Consider the following 24,824-nt stretch of genomic DNA (forward strand, 5'->3'; position numbering starts at 1 on the left):
AAATGTGAGCCAAAATCATCACAATTAAAAGAACCAAAGACTTGAACTACTTCAGTCTGTGTGCATTGAATTTATTTAATACACGAGTTTCACAATTTGAGCTGAATTACTAAAATAAATGAACTTTTCCACGACATTCTAATTTATTGAGATGCACCTGTATATATATATATATATATGTATACACACAAACACATACATATATATATACAGGTGCATCTCAATAAATTAGAATGTCGTGGAAAAGTTCATTTATTTCAGTAATTCAACTCAAATTGTGAAACTCGTGTATTAAATAAATTCAATGCACACAGACTGAAGTAGTTTAAGTCTTTGGTTCTTTTAATTGTGATGATTTTGGCTCACATTTAACAAAAACCCACCAATTCACTATCTCAAAAAATTAGAATACATCATAAGACCAATAAAAAAAACATTTTTAGTGAATTGTTGGCCTTCTGGAAAGTATGTTAATTTACTGTATATGCACTCAATACTTGGTAGGGGTTCCTTTTGCTTTAATTACTGCCTCAATTCGGCGTGGCACAGAGGTGATCAGTTTGTGGCACTGCTGAGGTGGTATGGAAGCCCAGGTTTCTTTGACAGTGGCCTTCAGCTCATCTGCATTTTTTGGTCTCTTGTTTCTCATTTTCCTCTTGACAATACCCCATAGATTCTCTATGGGGTTCAGGTCTGGTGAGTTTGCTGGCCAGTCAAGCACACCAACACCATGGTCATTTAACCAACTTTTGGTGCTTTTGGCAGTGTGGGCAGGTGCCAAATCCTGCTGGAAAATGAAATCAGCATCTTTAAAAAGCTGGTCAGCAGAAGGAAGCATGAAGTGCTCCAAAATTTCTTGGTAAACGGGTGCAGTGACTTTGGTTTCAAAAACACAATGGACCAACACCAGCAGATGACATTGCACCCCAAATCATCACAGACTGTGGAAACTTAACACTGGACTTCAAGCAACTTGGGCTATGAGCTTCTCCACCCTTCCTCCAGACTCTAGGACCTTGGTTTCCAAATGAAATACAAAACTTGCTCTCATCTGAAAAGAGGACTTTGGAACACTGGGCAACAGTCCAGTTCTTCTTCTCCTTAGCCCAGGTAAGACGCCTCTGACATTGTCTGTGGTTCAGGAGTGGCTTAACAAGAGGAATACGACAACTGTAGCCAAATTCCTTGACATGTCTGTGTGTGGTGGCTCTTGATGCCTTGACCCCAGCCTCAGTCCATTCCTTGTGAAGTTCACCCAAATTCTTGAATCGATTTTGCTGGACAATCATAAGGCTGCGGTTCTCTCGGTTGGTTGTGCATCTTTTTCTTCCACACTTTTTCCTTCCACTCAACTTTCTGTTAACATGCTTGGATACAGCACTCTGTGAACAGCCAGCTTCTTTGGCAATGAATGTTTGTGGCTTACCCTCCTTGTGAAGGGTGTCAATGATTGTCTTCTGGACAACTGTCAGATCAGCAGTCTTCCCCATGATTTTGTAGCCTAGTGAACCAAACTGAGAGACCATTTTGAAGGCTCAGGAAACCTTTGCAGGTGTTTTGAGTTGATTAGCTGATTGGCATGTCAAAATATTCTAATTTTTTGAGATAGTGAATTGGTGGGTTTTTGTTAAATGTGAGCCAAAATCATCACAATTAAAAGAACCAAAGACTTAAACTACTTCAGTCTGTGTGCATTGAATTTATTTAATACACGAGTTTCACAGTTTGAGTTGAATTACTGAAATAAATGAACTTTTCCACGACATTCTAATTTATTGAGATGCACCTGTATATGTATATGTATATGTGTGTATATATATATATATATATATATATATATATATATGTTTATGTGTGTGTGTGTGTGTGTATACATATATATATATATATATATATATATGTGTGTGTGTATATATATGTATACGTGTATGTATATGTATGTGTGTGTGTATACACATATATACATATATATATATATATATATATATATATATATATATATATATATATATATATATATGCCACATATACACTATATTGCCAAAAGTATTCGCTCACCCATCCAAATAATTGAATTCAGGTGTTCCAATCACTTCCATGGCCACAGGTGTATAAAATGAAGCACCTAGGCATGCAGACTGCTTCTACAAACATTTGTGAAAGAATGGGCCGCTCTCAGGAGCTCAGTGAATTCCAGCGTGGTACTGTGATAGGATGCCACCTGTGCAACAAGTCCAGTCATGAAATTTCCTCGTTACTAAATATTCCACAGTCAACTGTCAGTGGTATTATAACAAAGTGGAAGCGATTTGGAATGACAGCAACTCAGCCACGAAGTGGTAGGCCACGTAAAATGACAGAGCGGGGTCAGCGGATGCTGAGGCGCATAGTGCGCAGAGGTCGGCAACTTTCTGCAGAGTCAATCGCTACAGACCTCCAAAGTTCATGTGGCCTTCAGATTAGCTCAAGAACAGTGCGTAGAGAGCTTCATGGAATGGGTTTCCATGGCCAAGCAGCTGCATCCAAGCCATACATCACCAAGTGCAATGCAAAGCGTCGGATGCAGTGGTGTAAAGCACGCCGCCACTGGACTCTAGAGCAGTGGAGACGCGTTCTCTGGAGTGACGAATCACGCTTCTTCATCTGGCAATCTGATGGACGAGTCTGGGTTTGGCAGTTGCCAGGAGAACGGTACTTGTCTGACTGCATTGTGCCAATTGTGAAGTTTGGTGGAGGGGGGATTATGGTGTGGGGTTGTTTTTCAGGAGCTGGGCTTGGCCCCTTAGTTCCAGTGAAAGGAACTCTGAATGCTTCAGCATACCAAGAGATTTTGGACAATTCCATGCTCCCAACTTTGTGGGAACAGTTTGGGGATGGCCCCTTCCTGTTCCAACATGACTGCGCACCAGTGCACAAAGCAAGGTCCATAAAGACATGGATGAGCGAGTTTGGTGTGAAAGAACTTGACTGGCCTGCACAGAGTCCTGACCTCAACCCGATAGAGCACCTTTGGGATGAATTAGAGCGAAGACTGCGAGCCAGGCCTTCTCGTCCAACTTCAGTGTCTGACCTCACAAATGCGCTTCTGGAAGAATGGTCAAAAATTCCCATAAACACACTCCTAAACCTTGTGGAAAGCCTTCCCAGAAGAGTTGAAGCTGTTATAGCTGCAAAGGGTGGGCCGACGTCATATTGAACCCTATGGATTAAGAATGGGATGTCACTTAAGTTCATATGCGTCTAAAGGCAGATGAGCGAATACTTTTGGCAATATAGTGTATGTGTATATATATCTATATCTATATATCTATATCTATATATATATATATATATATATATATATATATATATATATATATATATATATATATATGTATATATATTTGTGTGTGTGTGTATGTCAAATAAAATCACTTTATTGTCACACAGCCATATACACAAGTGCAATGGTGTGTGAAATTCTTGGGTGCAGTTCCGATCAACATAGCAGTCGTGACAGTGATGAGACATATACCAATTTACAATAACATCAAATTAACACAACGCAATTTAAACATCTGTTATACATAATTAAACTCAACTTAAAACATCAAATTAACACAACACAATTTAAACATCTGTTATACATAATTACACTCAACTTAAAACATCAAATTAACACAACACAATTTAAACATCTGTTATACATAATTACACAACTTAAAACATCAAATTAACACAACACAATTTAAACATCTGTTATACACATAATTACACTCAACAATATACAAATAATAACATACACTGTACAGTATACAATATGCTGTTTTTGTTTTTTTGTTTTTTACTATATAGATACTATATAGATACACATTATTCAATAAAATGTAAAATATATATAAAAAAAAGTATGTATATTATATATATATATATATATATATATATATATATAGAATGTACAGTATTGTACTGTATTGACATTCAGGCTGTCGGTTGATAGTCAGTTGTTAAGAGAGACATAATATAATAACAGTAATATAATTTATGACAGTCCGGTGTGAGATAAAAGAGTAATAAAGTGCAGTGCTGGTGTATTAGGATGGTGGGAGATCAAGAGTTCAGAAGTCTGATTGCTTGGGGGAAGAAGCTATCATGGAGTCGGCTGGTGCGGGTCCTGATGCTGCGATACCGCCTACCTGATGGTAGCAGTGAGAACAGCCCATGGCTCGGGTGGCTGGAGTCTCTGATGATCCTCCGAGCTTTTTTCACACACCGCCTTGTATATATTTCCTGGAGGGAGGGAAGCTCACCTCCGATGATGTGTCTGGCAGTTCGCACCACCCTTTGCAGTGCTTTGCGGTTGTGGGCGGTGCTATTGCCGTACCAGGCGGAGATACAGCCAGTCAGGATGCTCTCCACAGTGCAGGTGTAGAACCGTGTGAGGATGTGGCGGTTCATTCCAAACTTCCTCAGCCGTCTCAGGAAGAAGAGGCGCTGATGAGCCTTCTTCACAACGACTTCAGTGTGGACGGACCATGTGAGTTCCTCAGTGATGTGGACACCCAGGAACTTGAAGCTGCTGACTCTCTCCACTGGTGCTCCATTGATGGTGATTGGACTGTGTTCTCTGTCTTTTCTTCTGAAGTCCACCACAAGCTCCTTTGTCTTACTGACGTTGAGGGAGAGGTTGTGCTCCTGACACCAGTGTGTCAGAGTGTGCACCTCCTCTCTGTAGGCTGTTTCATCATTGTCAGTGATCAGACCTACCACCGTCGTGTCATCAGCAAACTTAATGATGGCATTGGAGTTATGTGTTGCCACACAGTCATGTGTGTACAGGGAATACAGTAGTGGGCTGAGAACACAGCCCTGCGGGGCTCCAGTGTTGAGGGTCAGTGATGAGGAGATGTTGCTGCCTATTCTAACCACCTGGCGTCTGCTTGACAGGAAGTCCAGGATCCAGCTGCACAGCGAGCTGTTTAAGCCCAGAGCCCGGAGTTTCTCATCTAGCTTGGAGGGCACTATGGTGTTGAATGCTGAGCTGTAGTCTACAAACAACATTCTCACATAAGTGTTCTTTTTTTCCAGGTGGGAGAGAGCAGTGTGTATTATAGATGCAATGGCATCATCAGTGGAGCGGTTGTTGCGGTAAGCAAACTGCAGCGGGTCAAGATTGAGTGGTAATACAGAGCAGATGTAATCTCTGATTAGTCTCTCAAAACATTTGCTGATGATGGGGGTCAGAGCAACAGGACGCCAGTCATTTAAACAAGTTATTTTCGATTGTTTTGGAACAGGCACAATGGTGGATGTTTTAAAGCATGTGGGGACTACAGACAAAGAGAGGGAAAGGTTGAAAATGTCCGTAAAAACACCAGCCAGCTGGTTCGCGCACGCTCTGATGACGCGGCCCGGAATGCCGCCTGGACCCGCGGCTTTGCGGATATTCACCCGTCGTAAGGATCGGGTTACATCCGCTACAGAGACGGAGAGTGAACTAACCTCTGTAGCTTCGGCCGTGAGAGCTCTCTCCGCGAGGGCGGTGTTATTTCCCTCGAAACGAGCATAAAAAGTATTTAGCTCATCCGGTAGAGAGGCAGCGGTGTTCATGGCGGAGTTTTTATTCCCTTTAAAGTCCGTGATGATGTTAATTCCCTGCCACATGCTTCTAGAGTTGGTGGTGTTAAACTGTCCTTCAATCTTGCTCCTGTACTGGCGTTTTGCTCTTTTGATTGTTTTTCGGAGGGCATAACTGGCTTGTTTATGCTCCTCCGCGTTCCCGGAATTAAAAGCGGAGGTCCGCACATTAAGTGCCGCGCGAACATCGCTATTGATCCACGGCTTCTGATTCGAATAGATTGGCACAGTTCTGGTCGGAATCACTTCCTCTACGCACGTTCTGATGAAACACATTACGCTATCAGCGTAAAGCTCGATGTCGTCATCAGAGGCGGACCGGAACATCTCCCAGTCCGTGTGATCAAAACAGTCCTGTAGCACAGAGTCTGATTGGTCCGACCAGCACTGGATCGTTCTGAGGGTGGGTGCTTCCTGTTTCAATTTCTGCCTGTAAGCGGGCAGAAGCAGAATGGAAGAGTGGTCCGATTTGCCAAATGGTGGGCGGGGGAGGGATTTGTAGCCATCCCGGAACGGAGAGTAGCAATGATCCAAAACCTGGTCCCCTCATGTGTTGAAACTAATGTGCTGGTGATATTTTGGTGCGACTGATTTTAAACTGGCTTTATTAAAGTCCCCGGTCACAATGAACACGGCCTCAGGGTGCGCGGTTTCCTGCTCACTTATACTCCCATACAGTTCCTTGAGTGCCCGGTCTGTGTCGGCTTGTGGTGGGATGTACACAGCAGTGATAATGACCGCTGTGAATTCCCTCGGTAGCCAGAATGGTCGACACAGAAGCATAAGAAATTCCAGATCAGGAGAACAGAAAGACTTGATGGAATGTACGTTCCTCTGATCACACCAGGATTTGTTGATCATAAAACATACACCACCTCCTCTAGTTTTACCTGAGAGGTCTTTCGCTCTGTCCGCTCGGAGCATGGAGAACCCCGCGGGTTCAATGGCTGAGTCTGGAATCTCCGCAGACATCCAAGTTTCCGTAAGGCAGATAATGCAGCAGTCCCTCGTCTTTCGTTGGAAAGAGATCCGCGCTTTCAGCTCGCAGAGCTTGTTATCCAGAGACTGAACATTTGCCAGTAGAATAGTGGGTAGCGGGGGTCGATTTGCGCAGCGTCTTACTCTGATGAGAACGCCAGCTCTGTTTCCCCTTTTCCTCCTGCGTTTCCGCGGCCGTGCTGCCCAGACAAAGGGCTCCGCTTGCGTGTTTGTAAACAGCGGGTCGGCATTGAGGAATGTGAAGTCCGGTTTACGGTGTGAGATCGCTGAACCAATGTCCAAAAGTGTTTGTTTGTCGTAGACAATAAGGCAGACAACATCCAAGACAAAAAACATTAGAATTGTAAACAAAACAAACAAACCATTGCTATGTTGTGTCGGAGCTCGCAACGCAGCAGCCATACTCGGCGCCATCTTGAGTCCAATCAAGTATGTGTGTGTGTATATATATATATATATATATATATATATATATATATACACACACACACACACACACACACATAGGTATACATATACATATATATATATATATATATATATATATATATATATATATACATATACATATATATATATACACACACACACACACACACACAAACACACACATATATACATACATATATACATATACACACATATACATACACTCCACCCACAGTATGAGAGACGCAAATTGTGTAATCAGTAGGGATGGGAATCGTTAGGAATTTAACAATTCCAGTTCCGATTCCTCTTAAGGATTCCAGTAACGATTCCAGTAGTTAATTTAGTACTTTTGAGGAAGAATTATTTGAAAATGAGAAATGCAATTCTTATTGGATTTACTGTCTTCTGCAGTCTGTTGCCAAATGATAAGATCATTTAAGATTTCTACAGAGCAGATATAACAAATCAGAAATAAATGTAATACAATTCTTGTAAAAGGTGTGTTTGCTGACTTTTTAGAGACATACCTCCAATCCAATAATTATTCCTAACTAGACTATATCTGGAGTGTATCTAAACAAACATGAAATGTGATGGCATATTTCATTCATTCATTAATTTTTTTTTTTTTTTAGAAAAATATATCAATTCCTTAAAAACTCGTATATTTTTAATTTAAAATTGTCATATGAACAACCAGTTAGCAAATGCACTGCTTGATTAAAGTCTCACAGGCCTAAAGTCACATGACATAACAGTAACGGTTCCAGAGACAGTTTAGACTGTGTTCTGTTGTCAAATGAGGACTTCAAGCTTGTAAGACTTCAACAGTTCTTATTTGATTTCGAGTTGGACATTCATAAATTGCACATCAGAGTAAGATTAATACTATACTGGACTAGACCTGAAGTGCTGTATGTTTCGCTCTGTAGATTCAAAAGAACCGGCTCATCTAAATCGTTCCTTCGGGAATTGGACCATACCGGAAGAGCTGTTTGTTTCGCTCTGTATATTCAACAGAGCTGGCTCATAAGAGTAATTTGTTTGTGTGTTTTACACTTTTAAGCCAGTAGACGGCAGCGCTGCTGTCAAATGCGGTGCTGGAAACACTTGAGTATTTTAGTCCAGTGATCCAGATGCATCGGTGAAAAATTCACACATGGGAACCGTTAACGGAACCGAAATTCAAGAAGATCATCCGATTCCGTTATTTTGTAAAGAATGGAACTGGTTCTGAACAATCTGTAGTAATTGGCACAACCTGCGCTGCTTGAAAGTGTGCCGCCTAGATTTGCTTGACCCGCGCACGCGGTCCTCGGCTGTGCGCATCACTAAAGCATGCGTCTGCTATTAACTGTACTAAAAGAGTATCACGTAAGTTATAGTTGGCATGCATCAAACGCGTTTGTATTCGCTCGCAGTCAGAAGAGTATACTCACAAAGGCAACGCGGTCATGAGCCGATCCAGTACGCGCAAAAACGAAGTATACCTGGGCCTTAAAAGACCACAGTCCTCTAGCTCTATGGGGTTATAATATAGTTAAATGTTGAGAGCACATGTATGTCATGCGAGAGTGCATCCATGTACCGGTTGAGCGAGCGCGAATCCCTCTGCTCGCACAAGGATTTTCAAAACTTGACACGCACTGAAATCTCCCTGCTCTCGCTTAAAGAGTGCGTGTGCACGCTCAAAAAGGGGTGTTGTGCACTTGTGAACCTATTATAAAGCCATATAGTTCTGCCTCTGTTCATTCATGCAAATATTCTGCATCTGTAGATGTGGTAAGGTGGCAAGAAAAAGTATGTCAACCCTTTGGAATTAACAACATTTAAGTATACATTTATAAAAAGCATTGAGCTTTAGCTGTCGCACAGCCACCCTGACATTATCCTCTAGAATATCTTGATAAACTTGGGAATCAATTTTTCCCTCAATGATGGCAGGCGGTCCAGGCCCAAAAGCAGCAAGCAGTCCCAAATCATAATGCTCCCTCCAGCACACTTCACAATTAGGATGATGTTTTCACGTTGGTATGCGGTGCCCTTTTTTACGCAATCTGTTTTGCTGCATTTTCTTCCCCAAAAAATTCAACCTTAGTTTCATCAGTCCACAAAACATTTTTCCAGCAGTGTTGTGGAGTGTCAAGGTGGTCTTTGGCAAACTTCAGGCATGCAGCAATGTTTTTGTTGGAAAGCAGCGGCTTCCATCGTGGTGTCTTGCCATAGACACCATGCCTGTTTAATGTTTTCCGTATAGTAGACTCATGAACAGAGATGTTAACCAGTTCCAGTGATACCTTTATGTCTTTAGCTGTCACTCTATGTTTCTTTTTTACCTCATTGAGCATTTTGTGGTGTGCCCTTTGAGTAATCTTAACTGGACAGCCACTTCTAGGGAGAGTACCCACAGTACTAAATCATCTCCATTTATAGACAATTTGTCTAACTGTGGACAGATGAATATCAAAGCTCTTCGAGATAACTTTGTATCATCCTTTTTATGCAAAGCAACAATTCTTTATTATAGGTCTTCTGAGAACTCTTTTTTGCGAGGCATGGTTCACTTCAGCAAATGCTTCTTGTTAATAGCAAACTCAAAATATTGAGTTCTTATTATAAGTCAAAGTAGCTCTAACTTACCCCTCCAATCTCGTTTCATTAATTGGATGCCAGGTTTGCCAACTCCTGACTCTAATTAGCTTTTGTTGACGGCATTAACTTAGGGGTCCACATACCTTTTCTAACCTACACTGTGAATGTTTGAATCATGTATTCATTATGTAATAGATCAATATAATAATTTGTGTGAAATTAGTTAAAACTGATTGCGTTTGTTCATTATTGTAAGATGAAGACCAAAAATAGATTGATATCTGCAATTGCTCCTAATATTTTTGACCCCCTTTTTTTTTTTTTTTTTTTTGACAAAAACTAAACTAGGGCTGCCCACGACCCAAGACTCAATCAGTCAGAGCGACTGCCATCCATAGATGCTGTCAGTGACTTCTCTGGTGTTCTTATAAAAGTGTAAAACATTACAGAAAGAAACGTACCTTTAGGAAGAAAATCATCTTCATCACTCTGTTGTTCCTCTACTGTGGTTTCATCTTCATCACTCTGTTGTTCCTCTGCTGTGGTTTCTCCTCTCATCTTCATCAGGTTCCTGCAGTCCAGCAGCTTTACTGAACACATCTTCACTGGTATCTGCAGCATCTGCTGTTCTCCAGCGTTACAGACAGAAGCCAGAGACTCTGTGGAGGTTTGATAATCATCATCATTACTCTGTTGTTCCTCTTCTTTTATCTCCTCCTGCTCCACTTCATTCTTCACTGGTATCTGCAGCATCTGCTGTTCTCCAGTGTTACAGACAGAAGTCAGAGACTCTGTGGAGGTTTGATCACCCCGATTACCATCAGAAGAACAGAGTAAAGTGAGCTGTGAGTCCTGTGTGTCTCTGGATCTCTGTTCAGAGAGTTTGTCCAGCAGTCGCTGTGGTGTGGACTGATCTCTGCCGCTCCACACTGAATCCTGACATTCTGTGGAGGTCCCATCAGTCACACACACTGAAGATTGACAGGAAACCTTTTCCAGCTCCTGACAAACACAACACAATCACATCTGTACCGTTCATCATATCACATCATTTGAAAGCTTACAATCTCAACTTTAAGGATGAAATGAATGTTTAACCTGTAACCTGTCCTCTCTCTCCATCAGCTTTGTCTTCAGTGACGTCACCTCTTTCTTCAGCTGAGAGATTTCTGTGATGAAATCATCAATATCCAGCATGGACAGATCAGTTCCTACTGATTTACAGCAGATCACATCCACCTTTTCTCTCATGATGAACATCTGAACACAAATCAACATCATTATAATGGACTGACATTCATCAAACTCAAAAATATTATTATATGATCATATACAAGAACAGCTCTGTTAAACAAAATATCTGTTTCTGAGATGTATGAATATAAATGTGTGCTTTGTGTTTGGTTTCATGTTCTTGATAGCAGGAATATCGTCTGATATTAGTCTATAACAGACATTATTTGCCATATAAGCACCTTCACTGAACTCTCATGATGTAAAACACATTGAACACGTACCGAACTGAACACTCAATCTTTGAGTTTTCTTCTTCTGAGGTTCACGAGCGACTCCGTGATTGCGACACCGCCACCAACTGGACAAGTGTAAAAAAAAAAACTAAATACTATTTATTTATTCATGATCTTTTCATTATTCACTATCTGTTCAAAGTACTTAAATTCTATACTCTGAGATAATTTTATAATTCTTTGTCCTGGAGCATTTTAAGGAGACTTTGCATTCAGGTTCACTATCTATAAAGCTCGGTTTACATGGAGCAACCTTCAATAAAATGAATTACATCAGTATCTCATAACCAGGAATTCATCAAAACGACTTTGTGTTAATCATCATCAGCATGACTCTGTCCATAGAGTTTCAGTATCATTTATCCTGGAATATTCTGATGAACAACTGATCATGTTTTATTGTGATTTGTGTTGACAGTATTGAGGAGGATGCAGCAGTATGCAGGTACAGTGTGTGATCTTCACTGTTCTCTTATTCACACTTACAATACTTTACATTTATATTCTGACAGCTGACTTACTGCACTACAGTTTCATTATTTTGTATTTATTATAACATATATCAACATGTTTTTATTCTGAAGTGACTGATATTCTCTGATCTCTCTCAGTGGATGTGACTCTGGATCCTGATACAGCTCATCCTGATCTAATCCTGTCTGATGATGGAAAACAAGTGAGACATGTGGAGACATTAAACAAAACCTCCCAGATACACCAGAGAGATTTGAAGTGTGTGACGAGGAGGAGGGCGGGGCCGGGTCGTGACTATGCATGCCCGGCCCCCAATCGGGCTAATCAGTCGAGGACAGGGATAAGTGCAGCGGATCGCGGCAGTTCGAGAGAGAGAGCCACATGCAGCTGCCATGTGTGTATTTGTGTGGTGTCTCTTTTTGTTGAAATTAAATATTATTTTGACTGTTCAGCCGGTTCCCACCGTCTCCTTTCCCATCCTTAACCTTGTTACATTGGTGCTGAAGCCCGGAAAGGAGTAGGGATGTGCTGTCATGGAGTCCTCGCCACCACGGGGCCATCCGCCAGGGGACAGAGGAGTTTACTATTGGCCGCCTGGTCGTGGAGGAATGGCAGCCATCCGCGAGGGGAGGAGGGGTTCGCTGCCGGCCGCCTGGAGCAGTGGAGCCGCTGCCAGGGTGGAGGAGTTCCCTACTGGCCGCCAAAACGCGGAGGGGCGTTCTACCCGCCAGGGGTTGGAGGACTGGTTCCGGTCCGCCCAGGGAGGAGCGGCTGTCATCTGCCAGAGGGTGGAGCAGTGATCGAGGACTAGAATCCAAAATAGAGAGTCCTCGCATGAGGCCACGGGGTCGCATGAGGTAAGGCACTTCGCGGGTGGGATGCAGAGGTGGGTAGTAATGCACTACATTTACTCTGTTACATTTACTTGAGTAACTTTTTGGAATTTTTTTTACTTTGAGTAGGTTTAAAAGTGGGTACTTTTTACTCTCACTAAAGTAAATTTCTAATGAAATTTTTTACTTTTAATTCTTTACAATTGGTGGCATTCCTTTCATTACATTACTGGGTTTAATTTTAGTTAATGTGTAATTTATTGAGAGATTAATGAATGGGCACAAGTTCACACAGCTGCGTGCGCTGTCATAGACTGTCACTCAAGCCGAGTCCATCACTGCTGCAGCATCGTGCTCTTTAAAGTGAAACACTTTCTGCGCTCTGCACAGTGAAAAAAGAATAGTTTTGTCATACAGTGCCTTAATTTAACACCCAGACAAGCTGATATTTAAAGATTAAAATCTCAGCTTCAATTTGCAGCAGCACGTCAAGGTAAGTTGTGGCTCTAATGCTAACGTAGGCTTTTCTGTGTAATGTTATGGTCATTTTCAGGGTGAATCTAGCAACAGCGTCGCTTATGAGCACAAATCCACCTTCGCTGGACCAGACAGGACTGGCAAAAAGTGCTCTGCACTGACTAGTCGCAGTTTTGTCTCACCAGGGGTGATGGTCGGACTTACATTTATTGTCGAATGAATGAGCGTTATACCGAGGCCTGTACTCTGGAGCAGGATCGATTTGGAGGTGGAGGGTCCATCATGGTCTGGGGCGGTGTGTCACAGCATCACCGGACTGAGCTTGTGGTCATTGCAGGCAATCTCAACGCTGTGCGTTACAGGGAAGACATCCTCCTCCCTCATGTGGTATCCTTCCTGCAGGCTCATCCTGACATGACCCTCCAGCATGACAATGCCACCAGCCATACTGCTCATTCTGTGCGTGATTTCCTGCAAGACAGGAATGTCAGTGTTCCGCCATGGCCAGCGAAGACCCCGGATCTCAATCCCATTGAGCATGTCTGGGACCTGTTGGATTGGAGGGTGAGGGCTAGGGCCATTCCCCCCAGAAATGTCCAGGAACTTGCAAGTGCCTTGGTGGAAGAGTGGGGTAACATCTCACAGCAAGAACTGGCAAATCTGGTGCAGTCCATGAGGAGGAGATGCACTGCAGTACTTAATGCAGCTGGTGACACCAGATACTGACTGTTACTTTTGATTTTGACCCCCCCTTTGTTCAGGGACACACTATTCCATTTCTGTTAGTCACATGTCTGTGAAACTTGTTCATTTATGTCTTAGTTGTTGAATCTTTTTATGTTCATACAAATACTTACACATGTTAAGTTGTAATTCTGTTAGATTACTCAAGGTGAGTAACGTAATCTAAATACATTGCATTACTTAAGCACTTGTAGATTTTTTTCACTTGTTTTGACTATAACAAATCTGCCAGTACAGTAAGACAAAATACACGTTAAAAAATGCATTCTCTGAACAAAGCTTAAATATCTTATGCAGTGTTGTTTCTAAAACAAAATAAAGCAAACTGATCTTGTTTTAAGGATTTATTGATATTTTTACAGAAAATTAATACAAAAATTATCTTCAAGAATAAGATTCACCTTAATACCAAAGGTCTTATTAGAGAAAAAATAATTATCTAAAGTGGATTTTCTTGATTAAAAAAATATGATCATGCCTGCATAAAATAGCTAGAATTTTAGCTAAGAAATAAACCTTGTGTAAATTGTCATTGTCATTTAGCTTTATGCTATTTCTGTTGCTCCAAACTTCAAACATACTTCTCTGTCTGCTCGTATGAATGGAACACATCTTATGAAAGTGTTTCACTGCTTTTCAAATGCTCTTTTTATCGCATCATTTATACGGGTATGCTTTTCCAACTAATTAGACAAAATATTAAATGAAAATAAAATGAAAAGTAATCTAATTAGTAATCAAAATACTTTTTTAATGTAACTGTATTCTAATTATCAACTATTTAAATTGTAACTGTAGTTGAATACAGTTACTAATATCTCCCCAACATGAACCGTTATACTATAGCCATAGCAGTAACCAAAAGTGTTATAAATGTGCTACCAATCATGACTTCAAATTTGGTCAACCTCTTGATAAAATGCGTGCCCCAAACAGCACATTTACGATAAACTGTAAACTTTCACTTTCAAAAATTGCAAGTGAAGCTAAAGAGAAATAACCAAATCCTCCTATCCTGCCAAACTAATGTTTGAATATTGTTTTAGCGACATATTCAAAAAATAAAGTTTACCTGTGGAGAGTGTTGAGTCTGTGAAATTGGTCTGTTCAGCTGCCAGGAATCCAGTGCTGTAAGCCAAAGAACCATTTCTGCACAAAAGGATTCTGCAGGAAAGTATGGTTCTAAATAGAACTATTAATGTCGGTAAAGAACCTTTCAAGGACAATTTTTTTTTTTTTAGAGTGTAGCTAATAAGAATCCCTGAAATTATCACATTTATCTTTAGACAAAATAATTATTTATCATTTTCAGTTTTGTTCAAGGTGATTCAATCAAACGTCCAATAAGTGAAAGGATAGTATTTGGGGTAAAAAGCCCCCCTGTTGCAGGGGCTAAAAGAAACCCTGTAAAACACATTGTTTTTCTTGTATTAGGAATAGATTTGTTATGAAAAATGTTCAATGTGGGCTCACATTGACTGATCCAATCACAATGGAGATTAATTTGTTTATAAAATACAGTGAAAAGTACGTGAACACTTTTGAATTACCTGCATTTCTGCATTAATTATTCATAAAAATAGATAAATACTATCTGCTTAAATTAATGACAGACATATAATTGCACTTGTTCTTGTCGATAAAGTATATAAATTTTTTTATTTTTTTTTTTTTTTTTTTTTAGCAATATTTAAAAAGTAAGTCAACCTCTGGGCTTCCGACTTCTACAAAACCTGAGATTGTAGGTGTGGACTTTAGAGGTGCCCTGCTGTATAAAAACAGTACAGTCTGGGAACTGACAGAGTCTGAATTTCTAAAGAAGTCTGTGAACCACGCCCTGATCAAATGTCAGAGGACCTTAGAAGTATTGTAGAGATATGTGAAGCTGCAAAAGCTACAAAGACCTGGATGTTCACCAATCCACAGTACGACAAATGGTCTACAAATGGAGGAAACCCAACTCTATTACTTGTTTGCTTAGGGGTGAGCATCCTGCACAGTTCACCCCAAGAGCAGAATGTGCAGTTCTGAAGGGAAAAAGAACCCAAAAGTAACAGCAAAAGATATGCAGAAATCGCTTGAACTTGCTAATATCTCTGTTCATGTGTCAACTATTAGAAAAACAATGAACAAGAATGGTGTTCATAGGAGAACACCACAGAGGAAACCACTGCTCTCCAAAATACACATTTCTGCAATCTCAAGATTGCAAAAGACTACCTTGATGCTCAACAAAGCTTCTGGAATAAAGTTCTGTGAACAGATGGAACAAAATTGAACTTTTTGGCAGAAACACACAACACTATATTTGGAGGAAAAAAAGGCCCTGCACATCAACACCAAAACCTCATCCCAACTGTGAAGCATGGTGGAGGTGCATCATAGTTTGGGACTGCTTTGCTACATCAGGGCCTGGACAGCTTGCAATCACTGAGGGAACTATGAATTCAAAATTGTGTCAAGGGATTTTACAGGAGAATGTCAGGGTAGCAGTCCGTCATCTAACATTTAGGTGATTCAACAAGACAATGGCCAAAAACACAAGCAAATCAACAACAGAATGGATAAAGAGGAAGAAAATGTGTGTTTTGGAATGGCCAAGTCAGAGTCCAGACGTAAACTCAATTGAGATGTTGCAGCATGACCTGAAGAGTGCTGTTCATGCAAGAAATCAAACAAATATTATTATACTGAAACAAATTTGTTAGGATGAACGGTGTAAAATCCCTCCTCAGAGATATACAAGGCTGATCAACAGCTACAGGAATCATCTGGTGGATTATTTCTGCTCAAGGAGGTTTTACCAGTTATTAAATACAAGGGTTCACATACTTTTTCCAGCATGGAAAAATAAATATTAAATTTCTGTATGGGTTTCACTTGACTCTGAGATGCCGCCTCATTTCAAAAGTCCACCACACGCCACTGGCATAAAGGTAATCCATATAACTCCAGTGGTTTAATCCATGTGTTTTGAATTGATCCAATCGACTTTGGGTGAAAACAGACCAAAATGTAACTCTTTTTTCACTATAAAACCTTGACATCAGCAGTTTCCTTGGCGATCATGATTTCAAGCCCAGTTACACTTCCTAGCACCATCTAGCTCTCTGACCCTGCATCTCAAACCTGACCTTATCCGCCCTAACAGTACCCCAGATTAGAATTAGGGAGTCCCAAATTATAGTATGGGGAAAGGAGTGTCCCAAAGTTGCCCGGATGGTCTGCTATTTCCAGTAAATCTCCGAAGTGTGGATCCGTGAACACGCTTTCGGCTTATATTGCCCACAATCCCTTGCTCGACGGAAGAGGAGTTTGACCGTTCGCTTCAGAATACAACTGTTATACTTGGAAAAACTACAAACATGACTGATGGTGCATCATCTCTTCATCATGTTTTTACACATAAAACAACATTAAACGTTACGCAAGTTTCGTTGAAACTGTGAAGAGAAACTACTTTGTTCTCGCTGTCGGATAAAGACGCTGGTCGGCTCATTAAATTGCGAACGATCAAGCAGCTCCATTTACATTGATCAGAAAAGCGTATGGATGTTTAATAATCATAATTTTGTCATCATGCATACTTTTATGTCCATCTACTGTATTGTGGATGCTCTTGTGTGTTCTTAAGATTATCAAAAAATAATCTTTAAGGTCTCAGCACACCATATAGATTTAAAAAGGGGAACATCACAAACAGAAAATGAACCAAATTAACACAATTGTTTGTTCTCATTTTATTTTTGTCATTTATTGTATCACTGAAAATGAAATATAGATGAGGTCAGATTCTCTTTCAAGGTACTGTTGTAATGATGTCAACAGTATGTAACACTGCCAAAGAAAAAAATATATAATGATTCAGCACAATGTCATTCAAGTGTTGTCTTTCCAACTTGGTATAATATTCAAGTTAAATAGATAATCTAACTTGTTTTTAGTTGATAAAGAATTGAAATACAGTTCTGTTATCAGTGTTATATTTCATCTACAACACATTGTGGACATCACACATTGAATAGAGATAACAATAGGAAGAGACAAGTTTGTTTTGCATTAACTACACTTTACAATGTGCATCATTATATCAAAATATCAGCGGCTCTCCACACAAAACACCCCCCCGACAGATCTTCAACGACACGCCATTTCTACTCCAGTACGGTATGAAGCATTGTAGGGTATCGCAAATGAAATGCAATTAATAATAATGAATGAATGATGGTAAAAAATTAAATGAGGAATGTGCGGGTCATGATAACTGTAACGGGATGATTGACAGGTCGGTGTACGATGTGACTGAAGGGTCTTTTGACCGAAGGCGCGATTTAATGACGTGACAGTATGTCACAATACTTGCACACTGTTTTGATACACACTAAAAAGTAGACACTATTCTATCACAAAAACAGTGCACACGTTAAGGGCATAGTATAAGTAGACGAATTGGGACGCAGCATGCATATGCGTCAATGATCGCTGAGGACTTTGGTCACCATTCTCTTGCATTGTATGGCGAATCAGACATCATATCTCCATTCAGATATCTTCATTTGTGTTCTGCAAAGAAAGTCATCAGAGTTTGAGATGGCATGAGGGTGAGTAAATGATGAGAGAATTATAATTTTTGGGTGAATTATTCTTTAATAATGCCAGGAGCTAATTCTGTTTAACACTGTATTATTCAAGTAAAATTAATAAATGAAAATTCTATCAATATTCACTCGTCAATAATTGATTCCAGCCCATTGAATTATTGAAAAATAATGCACACCCGAGGTGCAACTTCACAGCGCATTGTAGCCGCATTACCACCGCATTGTTATTCGAGGTAACCAGAAGAATACCACAAATCGTCATGAAGACACGGAAGCTAATAATTTTGGAATTAGTGTATATATATAGGAGGCTCTGTAATACAAGTGTTATAATGTATACTTTTTCAAAAGATGTGTTAAGAGTAAAAGTGTGTTGATAACATAGCCATTGAAGTCATGATTTGAGTGAAAGTTATTTAAACACTCTAGTGTTCACTTCACCTCGAATCTGCAGGGAACTGTACCTTGAGACACGTATAACAAGTTTTGCAAAAATGTATATAGAGTCACGTTTTCACTATGAGATCACTAAGTTGCGATATTCACTCACAGGTAAGTGATGGAAATATGTGTTATTTCTCTGAACTATTTTGTAATATTAGAGGTCTGTTTCCAAACACGTTCTGCACTCAACAGACCACAAGACTCACAACACCGTTCCTTTAGACAAGGTGAATAGAGGTCCATTCTACGTATGGGCCCATTCTTTGATAAAACATTGGGAAATAATACACTATAAAGTTACATCTTTGAAGTTTTCCTTTATGTAAAGTAAATCTTTAAGTATTACTGGAACTAAAATTCTCCCCTAACATTTGTCTCAGCCTCAGATGCACTCTGAGATCAGAAGTTGCGTGGTTTCTACACTATTAAAACATGATTAAAAAAATAAAAACTTTAATTTTGTCTTATTCGTCTTTCCACACTTCAACGTACATTGTGTACAATTGACAGTATGCTTTTACAGCCTATTTTTGATTAGTCTGATGTTTAAAGTTAGTTACAACATAGAAGGCTGTAAAAGGGCTAAATGTGGTTTTGAGAATATGAGCAAGGTTTATGGCAATGTGCCTTAAGTTTTGCAAAAACACCTGTGACTTAAAGTTAGCAAATGTGCCAAATGCCATATTGAGCGCTCGAGCCTTGTGGTGTATGCAGCACACGCAAACAGTCAAATGTGCTTCTTGGTCAAAAGCCTCTCTTGATGCAATGCTAAATGTTAACACACATCCATCATTGTATTACGAGAGTCTTACCAGATGCGACAAATCTGCGGCGTCTTGACTTGATATTAATGTAAACACAGCCGTACGTGAGTGTAAGCAGACAGGACAAAAATCTTACATCTCAAATTATTTGAACTGTGCGATGTGAAAATGCAGCCTAATAGACCTGCTGATGTTTGTTATAGGCCTACCATTAATACTAATCAAACAACAATTTTGACAGGAAAAAGAGAAAAGCAAACTTTAGCTGTAAGCATAATTTTATTTTCAGGTCTGCTGTCAAAATCTGAATGCTACGACTCAATCATTATTGTGTTATTATACAGAAATACTCTTAATACTATGTCAATAATTGAACCCTTCTATACTGTTCAATAAAGGTCAACACCTTGGCTATTCGCGGTCATTTTTGACCAGAAACAGCACAGGTGTAAAACTTATTATTTTTTTTTTTTTATGGTAACATTTCTTCTTCCCTCAAGTAATTACAATAAATTATACACTTCTTCTGGAATTTAATGCTATTTAGATCTTATTTACCTGTACATTTCTCAATTACATCATTCATTAGCATATGCAATTGAGCTAATTTAGATTAACTTCACTTCAGTAAAAACCTAAACTTCTTTAATTTTAAACATGTAAATACAAGAATGTGTATACGGGGCAGATCTCTGACATCTGGTGAAAAATTCCATGACTTGAAAATCATATCATAATAACCAGTAAATGGCTGCAAAAACTGTGTAGCCTGATAACCTGTTATAACTTAATTTAATTAGATTTTAACAAATTATGCATTTGGATATATATTTAGACAAAATTTGTAACTATTATTTGTCAAAGCATTTTTTATTTTTACTTGGAAGTGTCCGTTTTTGCAATGATGTGACATTAATGTATTTTTATGGTCAAACCTGACCATGGTGTTACAAAGAGAAGACATGGAATGCATTTTGTTAAGAGTAACTTATTTTAAATATAAAAAATTCAATAACTTAAAGTAAATTAGTTTCCACAACAGAAATGTGCAGTGTTCAGGGATTTGATACTTCCAGATTAATCTGGAATAAATTTTTTTCTCCAACCTAAAAATGTGAGTGTTTTGTCTGGATGGTGAACAAGGTCATAAAGTCTTGATCCACTCCGTCTGAGGAAACCATTTTTATAAAAAATATATATATATATATTATATATATATATATATAATGAAATCGGTCAAAAGTGACCGAATAGCCCAGGAATGTTTAGTATTATTTTGCATTAGATTACTTTGTTTTTGTATTGTGACGTTATGTTTAATTGCTGGTGTTACTGAAAAACCTCAAGCACTTATTACTCTGTTCTATTTTTATTATCGGCTCTTGAATTATTATTTGAAAACCAGGCACTTTCAAGGCTGACGCATCAAGAGATTGTACGGAAGTTAATCTGAATTTTCAACTATTTACTTGAAGCATCGTACCTCAAGATGAACACCTCTCTGTGATTACTTTGGGCAACAACTTTTTATATGAACTACATGACTTGCTGAGCTGAAACTTTCCCCACATGAAGAGCAGATGTATAGTTGCTCTCCATTATGAATTCTCTCGTGTGTTTTCAGGTTGTGTGACAGAGAGAAACTCTTTCCACAGTATGAGCACTTGTAAGGTTTCTCTCCAGTATGGATTCTCTCGTGTTTTTTCAAGCAGTCTGACTTAGTGAAACTTTTTCCACAGTGTGAGCACTTGTAAGGTTTGTCTCCAGTATGGATTCTCTCATGTGTTTTTAGGTTGTGTAGAAGAGTGAAACTCTTTCCACAGTGTGCACACTTGTACGGTTTTTCTCCAGTATGGATTCTCTCGTGTGTTTTCAGGTCGTATGACTGAGCAAAACTCTTTTCACAGTGTGAGCACTTGTAAGGTTTCTCTCCAGTATGGATTCTCTCGTGTTTTTTCAGGTGTTGTGAGAAAGTGAAAGTCTTTCCACAGTGTGAGCACTTGTATGGTTTCTCTCCAGTGTGAATTCTCTCGTGTATTTTCAGGTTGTGTGACTGAGCAAAACTCTTTCCACACTGAGTGCAGGTCAGAGATTTCTTGGCTGCTCTTTGAGGCTTTTTTGGTGAGAAATTCGTCTTCGTCTTTGAGCCACTCAAAGATTTTTCTTCAGCTGTCAAATCATGAGGTTTCTGAAGTTTCTCCTCCACTTCATTCAGCTCTTGACTTTCCTCTTTCACTTCTATCAGCTCTATAATGAATACAGTAAATTGACAAAAATCAATTCAAGAAAAAAGAACCCTAATTTAATGACAGAACACACCAAACTTCTAGTATTTGTGATTTTTGCTGTGCAAAATGTTCATATTTATACCACAAATTCTGGCTGATAACTGAATTTTATGATTATAGTCATTAGCCCTTTTCCACTATCAGGCCTGTGCGAGCCAGGGCAATCCATTGGTCAGCCAGGGACAATAGCCTCGGACCTTGAGCCACGAGACCAAAATCTATCTGCCTTCCCACCATCAGGCCAATAGCCCCACCGCACTGCCCTAAAACCTGCCCTTAATACGCCACCCTGGTGCCAACATCACACACCCCGCCCATTTTGCAAGCAAGGGGGAAACTCAAGCTGAGGTATCATGTTATCAAGAATACTGAATTTATTTCATTTGTAAACATAATCTAGCTAGCATAATAAGCGTTGACAACTCACTGACTGTAATGGCCATGGTGTGGGAACGCAACTAGCCTTGGCACGCCCTAATTTGGCCCGATAGTGGAAACTAGCGATGCTCCGATCAGTATTTTTACAGCCGATACTGATCTTCTTGTCACCTGATTGGCTGATACCAATCCTGATCATTTCATCTTTAAGATCTCTTTCATAACTGGCTATATGCAAGCTTTCTGCACATTGTCACTATTAACTGAGTTTTGCCTAGTTTTTGCTGACAAAAAAAGGTTTAAAAGGCTTATTAAAAAAACATTTTAATAAGTATTAGCGAAAAAAAAATAAAAAATATAGTAAAAGTATAGAGAACAAAATATTCTCTATATTATGATAAATAGCCCGATAAAAAAATTAAGTTTAGCGTCAAACTGAAGACAAACTGATAACCCATAGGTGCAATTAAACTTCGTGAAATTTTTGGTTACTGATTCATTGTCAAGGTTTCATACAATTATTATTATTCCTTATTTAATTTTTGTTTTATATTTCATATATTATATTGTGGTATCTTAATATTGTATAAAGAATTATTATATTTAGGGGGCTTGGGTAGCTCAACAAGTATTGACGCTGACTACCACCCCTGAAGTCGCGAGTCCGAATCCAGGACGTGCTGAGTGACTCCAGCCAGGTCTCCTAAACAACCAAATTGGCCCGGTTGCTAGGGAGGGTAGAGTCACACGGGGTAACCTCCTCATGGTCACTATAATGTGGTTCTTGCTCTCGGTGGGGCGTGTGGTGAGTTGTGCGTGGATGCCGCGGAGAATAGCGTGAAGCCTCCACACGCGCTATGTCTCCGCTGTAACGCGCTCAACAAGCCACGTGATAAGATGCACGGATTGACGGTCTCAGACGTGGAGGCAACTGAGATTCGTCCTCCGTCACCCCGATTTAGGCAAGTCACTACGCCACCACGAGGACCTACAGCCCATTGGGAATTGGGCATTCTAAATTGGGGAGAAAATGGGAGAAAAAAAAAAGAATTATTATATTTATAAATTCTTCCCTGCCTTTTCATTTAGTTGGATGATTGTATTAACAGTTAATTTTTCACTTGCTGCTTGAACTTTAATGAGGGGAACACGGGCTCTCTTATGAGGGCAAGAGCGGAAAGGAAAGTGGAAAAAGAGCGCATGTTTCTGGACTCTTTTGCAACATGAGCAATCGGTTTATGCGATCGGCCAAATTACCAATCAAGTCATAAGGCGTAAATATCGGCCGATAATGATTGGTGGCCGATTGATCGTAGCATCCCTAGTCAGAGTTCGTACAGATGCTTAAAAGTTCAATTCAAGGCCTTTCAAGGACTTTAAGCACATTTCTATTTGTTTTTAAGGACTATGAAAAAGTGAATAACTGGGTCTGTAAACATTAGTCCATATGACTCATGTGCTATGTTCCATGTTTTCTAAAGTCACAACAGATTTATGCGAGGAACTGACCAAAATTGCAAATGAGTTACTCAAAAAAAATTTGACTTTCCAACTTATGACATATTTACATTTTCCGTTCGGTTCAGTTTTTGCCCATAAACGCTGAGGGTAAACATTTCATAACATGTTGACATTTTTATTCATAAAGGACAACTTGGCCGTTGTTCTTTCTTATTTAATTTAGTTTCACGAACGAAGCAAATTAACACTACTTAGGGTTAAATGGGTTACAACACAACATTTTGAGGGTTCAATTGGGTACAACAAAAACTTCAAGCACCTTGTACGAAGCCTGCCTCGTGGAAACGCGGCTATTTAGGTTGGATCACGGAAAGTCATGCATATTTGCAACAACATGAGGTTGAGTACATGATGACAGTTTTCATTATTGGCAGAACTATTCCTTTAATGCCATAATGGAAATGTAAAACTTTAAAGAAACATACCTGAAGGAATAAAATCATCATCATCATCATCATCATCATCATCATCATCTTCAGTACTCTGTTGTTCCTCTTCTGTGATTTCTTCATTTATCTCCTCCAGCTTCACTTCAATCTCCGCTGGTGTCTGCAGCATCTGCTGTTCTCCAGCGTTACAGACAGAAGCCAGAGACTCTGTGGAGTCGTTTCGTGGTGCATCGACCTATTAAAGAAATTTCGAAGCATTGATTAATATAGTAAATATCTTTAATATATTAATACCCAATGTGACTGTCTCATATTACACAAGCCTTCTAGCAACAGACATGAAATGATGCATGCGAGATTAAAGGCAAAGTAAGCGCACTTTGAAATAAAGTTTATGCTGCTGAGTTTGGCTTTCTGTGTCTTTATTCAAAACTATTTGCATCCATTTCACCAAAATACATTGCCTGGACCGCCTTTAGCTTTCATTACGGCATTGTTTTTCGACAATCTTATGCAACTTCACAACATTTATTTCCATCCAGCATTGCATTTTTTGGCAGAGATCTTGTATTGATGACAGGAGAGTCAAACCACTCTGTAAAGTCTTCTCCAGCACATCCCAAAGACTTTCAATAGGGTTAAGGTCAGGACTCTGTGGTGGCCAATTCATGTGTGAAAATGATTCCTCATGCTCCCTGAACCACTCTTTCACAATTTGAGCCAGATGAATCTTGGCATTGCCA

At 39.6% G+C, this 24,824-nt stretch overlaps 1 protein-coding gene and 1 long non-coding RNA gene across 4 annotated transcripts in view; both read right to left on the bottom strand.

Moving 5' to 3' along the window:
• Positions 1-24,824, bottom strand: part of LOC127420295 (zinc finger protein 501-like) — a 379,903-nt gene that overhangs the window by 315,834 nt on the left and 39,245 nt on the right. The window contains exon 1 of one of the 3 annotated variants that reach the window (XM_051662478.1): positions 10,101-10,182. Coding sequence is in view for 1 of the 3 variants with exons in the window: in XM_051662472.1 (XP_051518432.1) it covers positions 10,101-10,203 (103 nt within the window). In the remaining 2 variants the exon portion in view is untranslated. Of the gene's footprint in view, positions 1-10,100; positions 10,431-24,824 lie in introns of those variants that run through there. The other 2 variants (XM_051662472.1, XR_007893788.1) reach the window with 2 other exon arrangements.
• On the bottom strand, positions 10,529-11,204 carry LOC127420343 (uncharacterized). Its single transcript, XR_007893794.1, has 3 exons — positions 11,157-11,204; positions 10,745-10,899; positions 10,529-10,641 (listed from the first exon to the last, which is right to left on the bottom strand). It is a non-coding gene; the product is annotated as an uncharacterized LOC127420343 (long non-coding RNA).

This window comes from Myxocyprinus asiaticus, chromosome 29, assembly GCF_019703515.2.
Source record: "Myxocyprinus asiaticus isolate MX2 ecotype Aquarium Trade chromosome 29, UBuf_Myxa_2, whole genome shotgun sequence".
Taxonomy (NCBI): Eukaryota; Metazoa; Chordata; class Actinopteri; order Cypriniformes; family Catostomidae; genus Myxocyprinus; species Myxocyprinus asiaticus.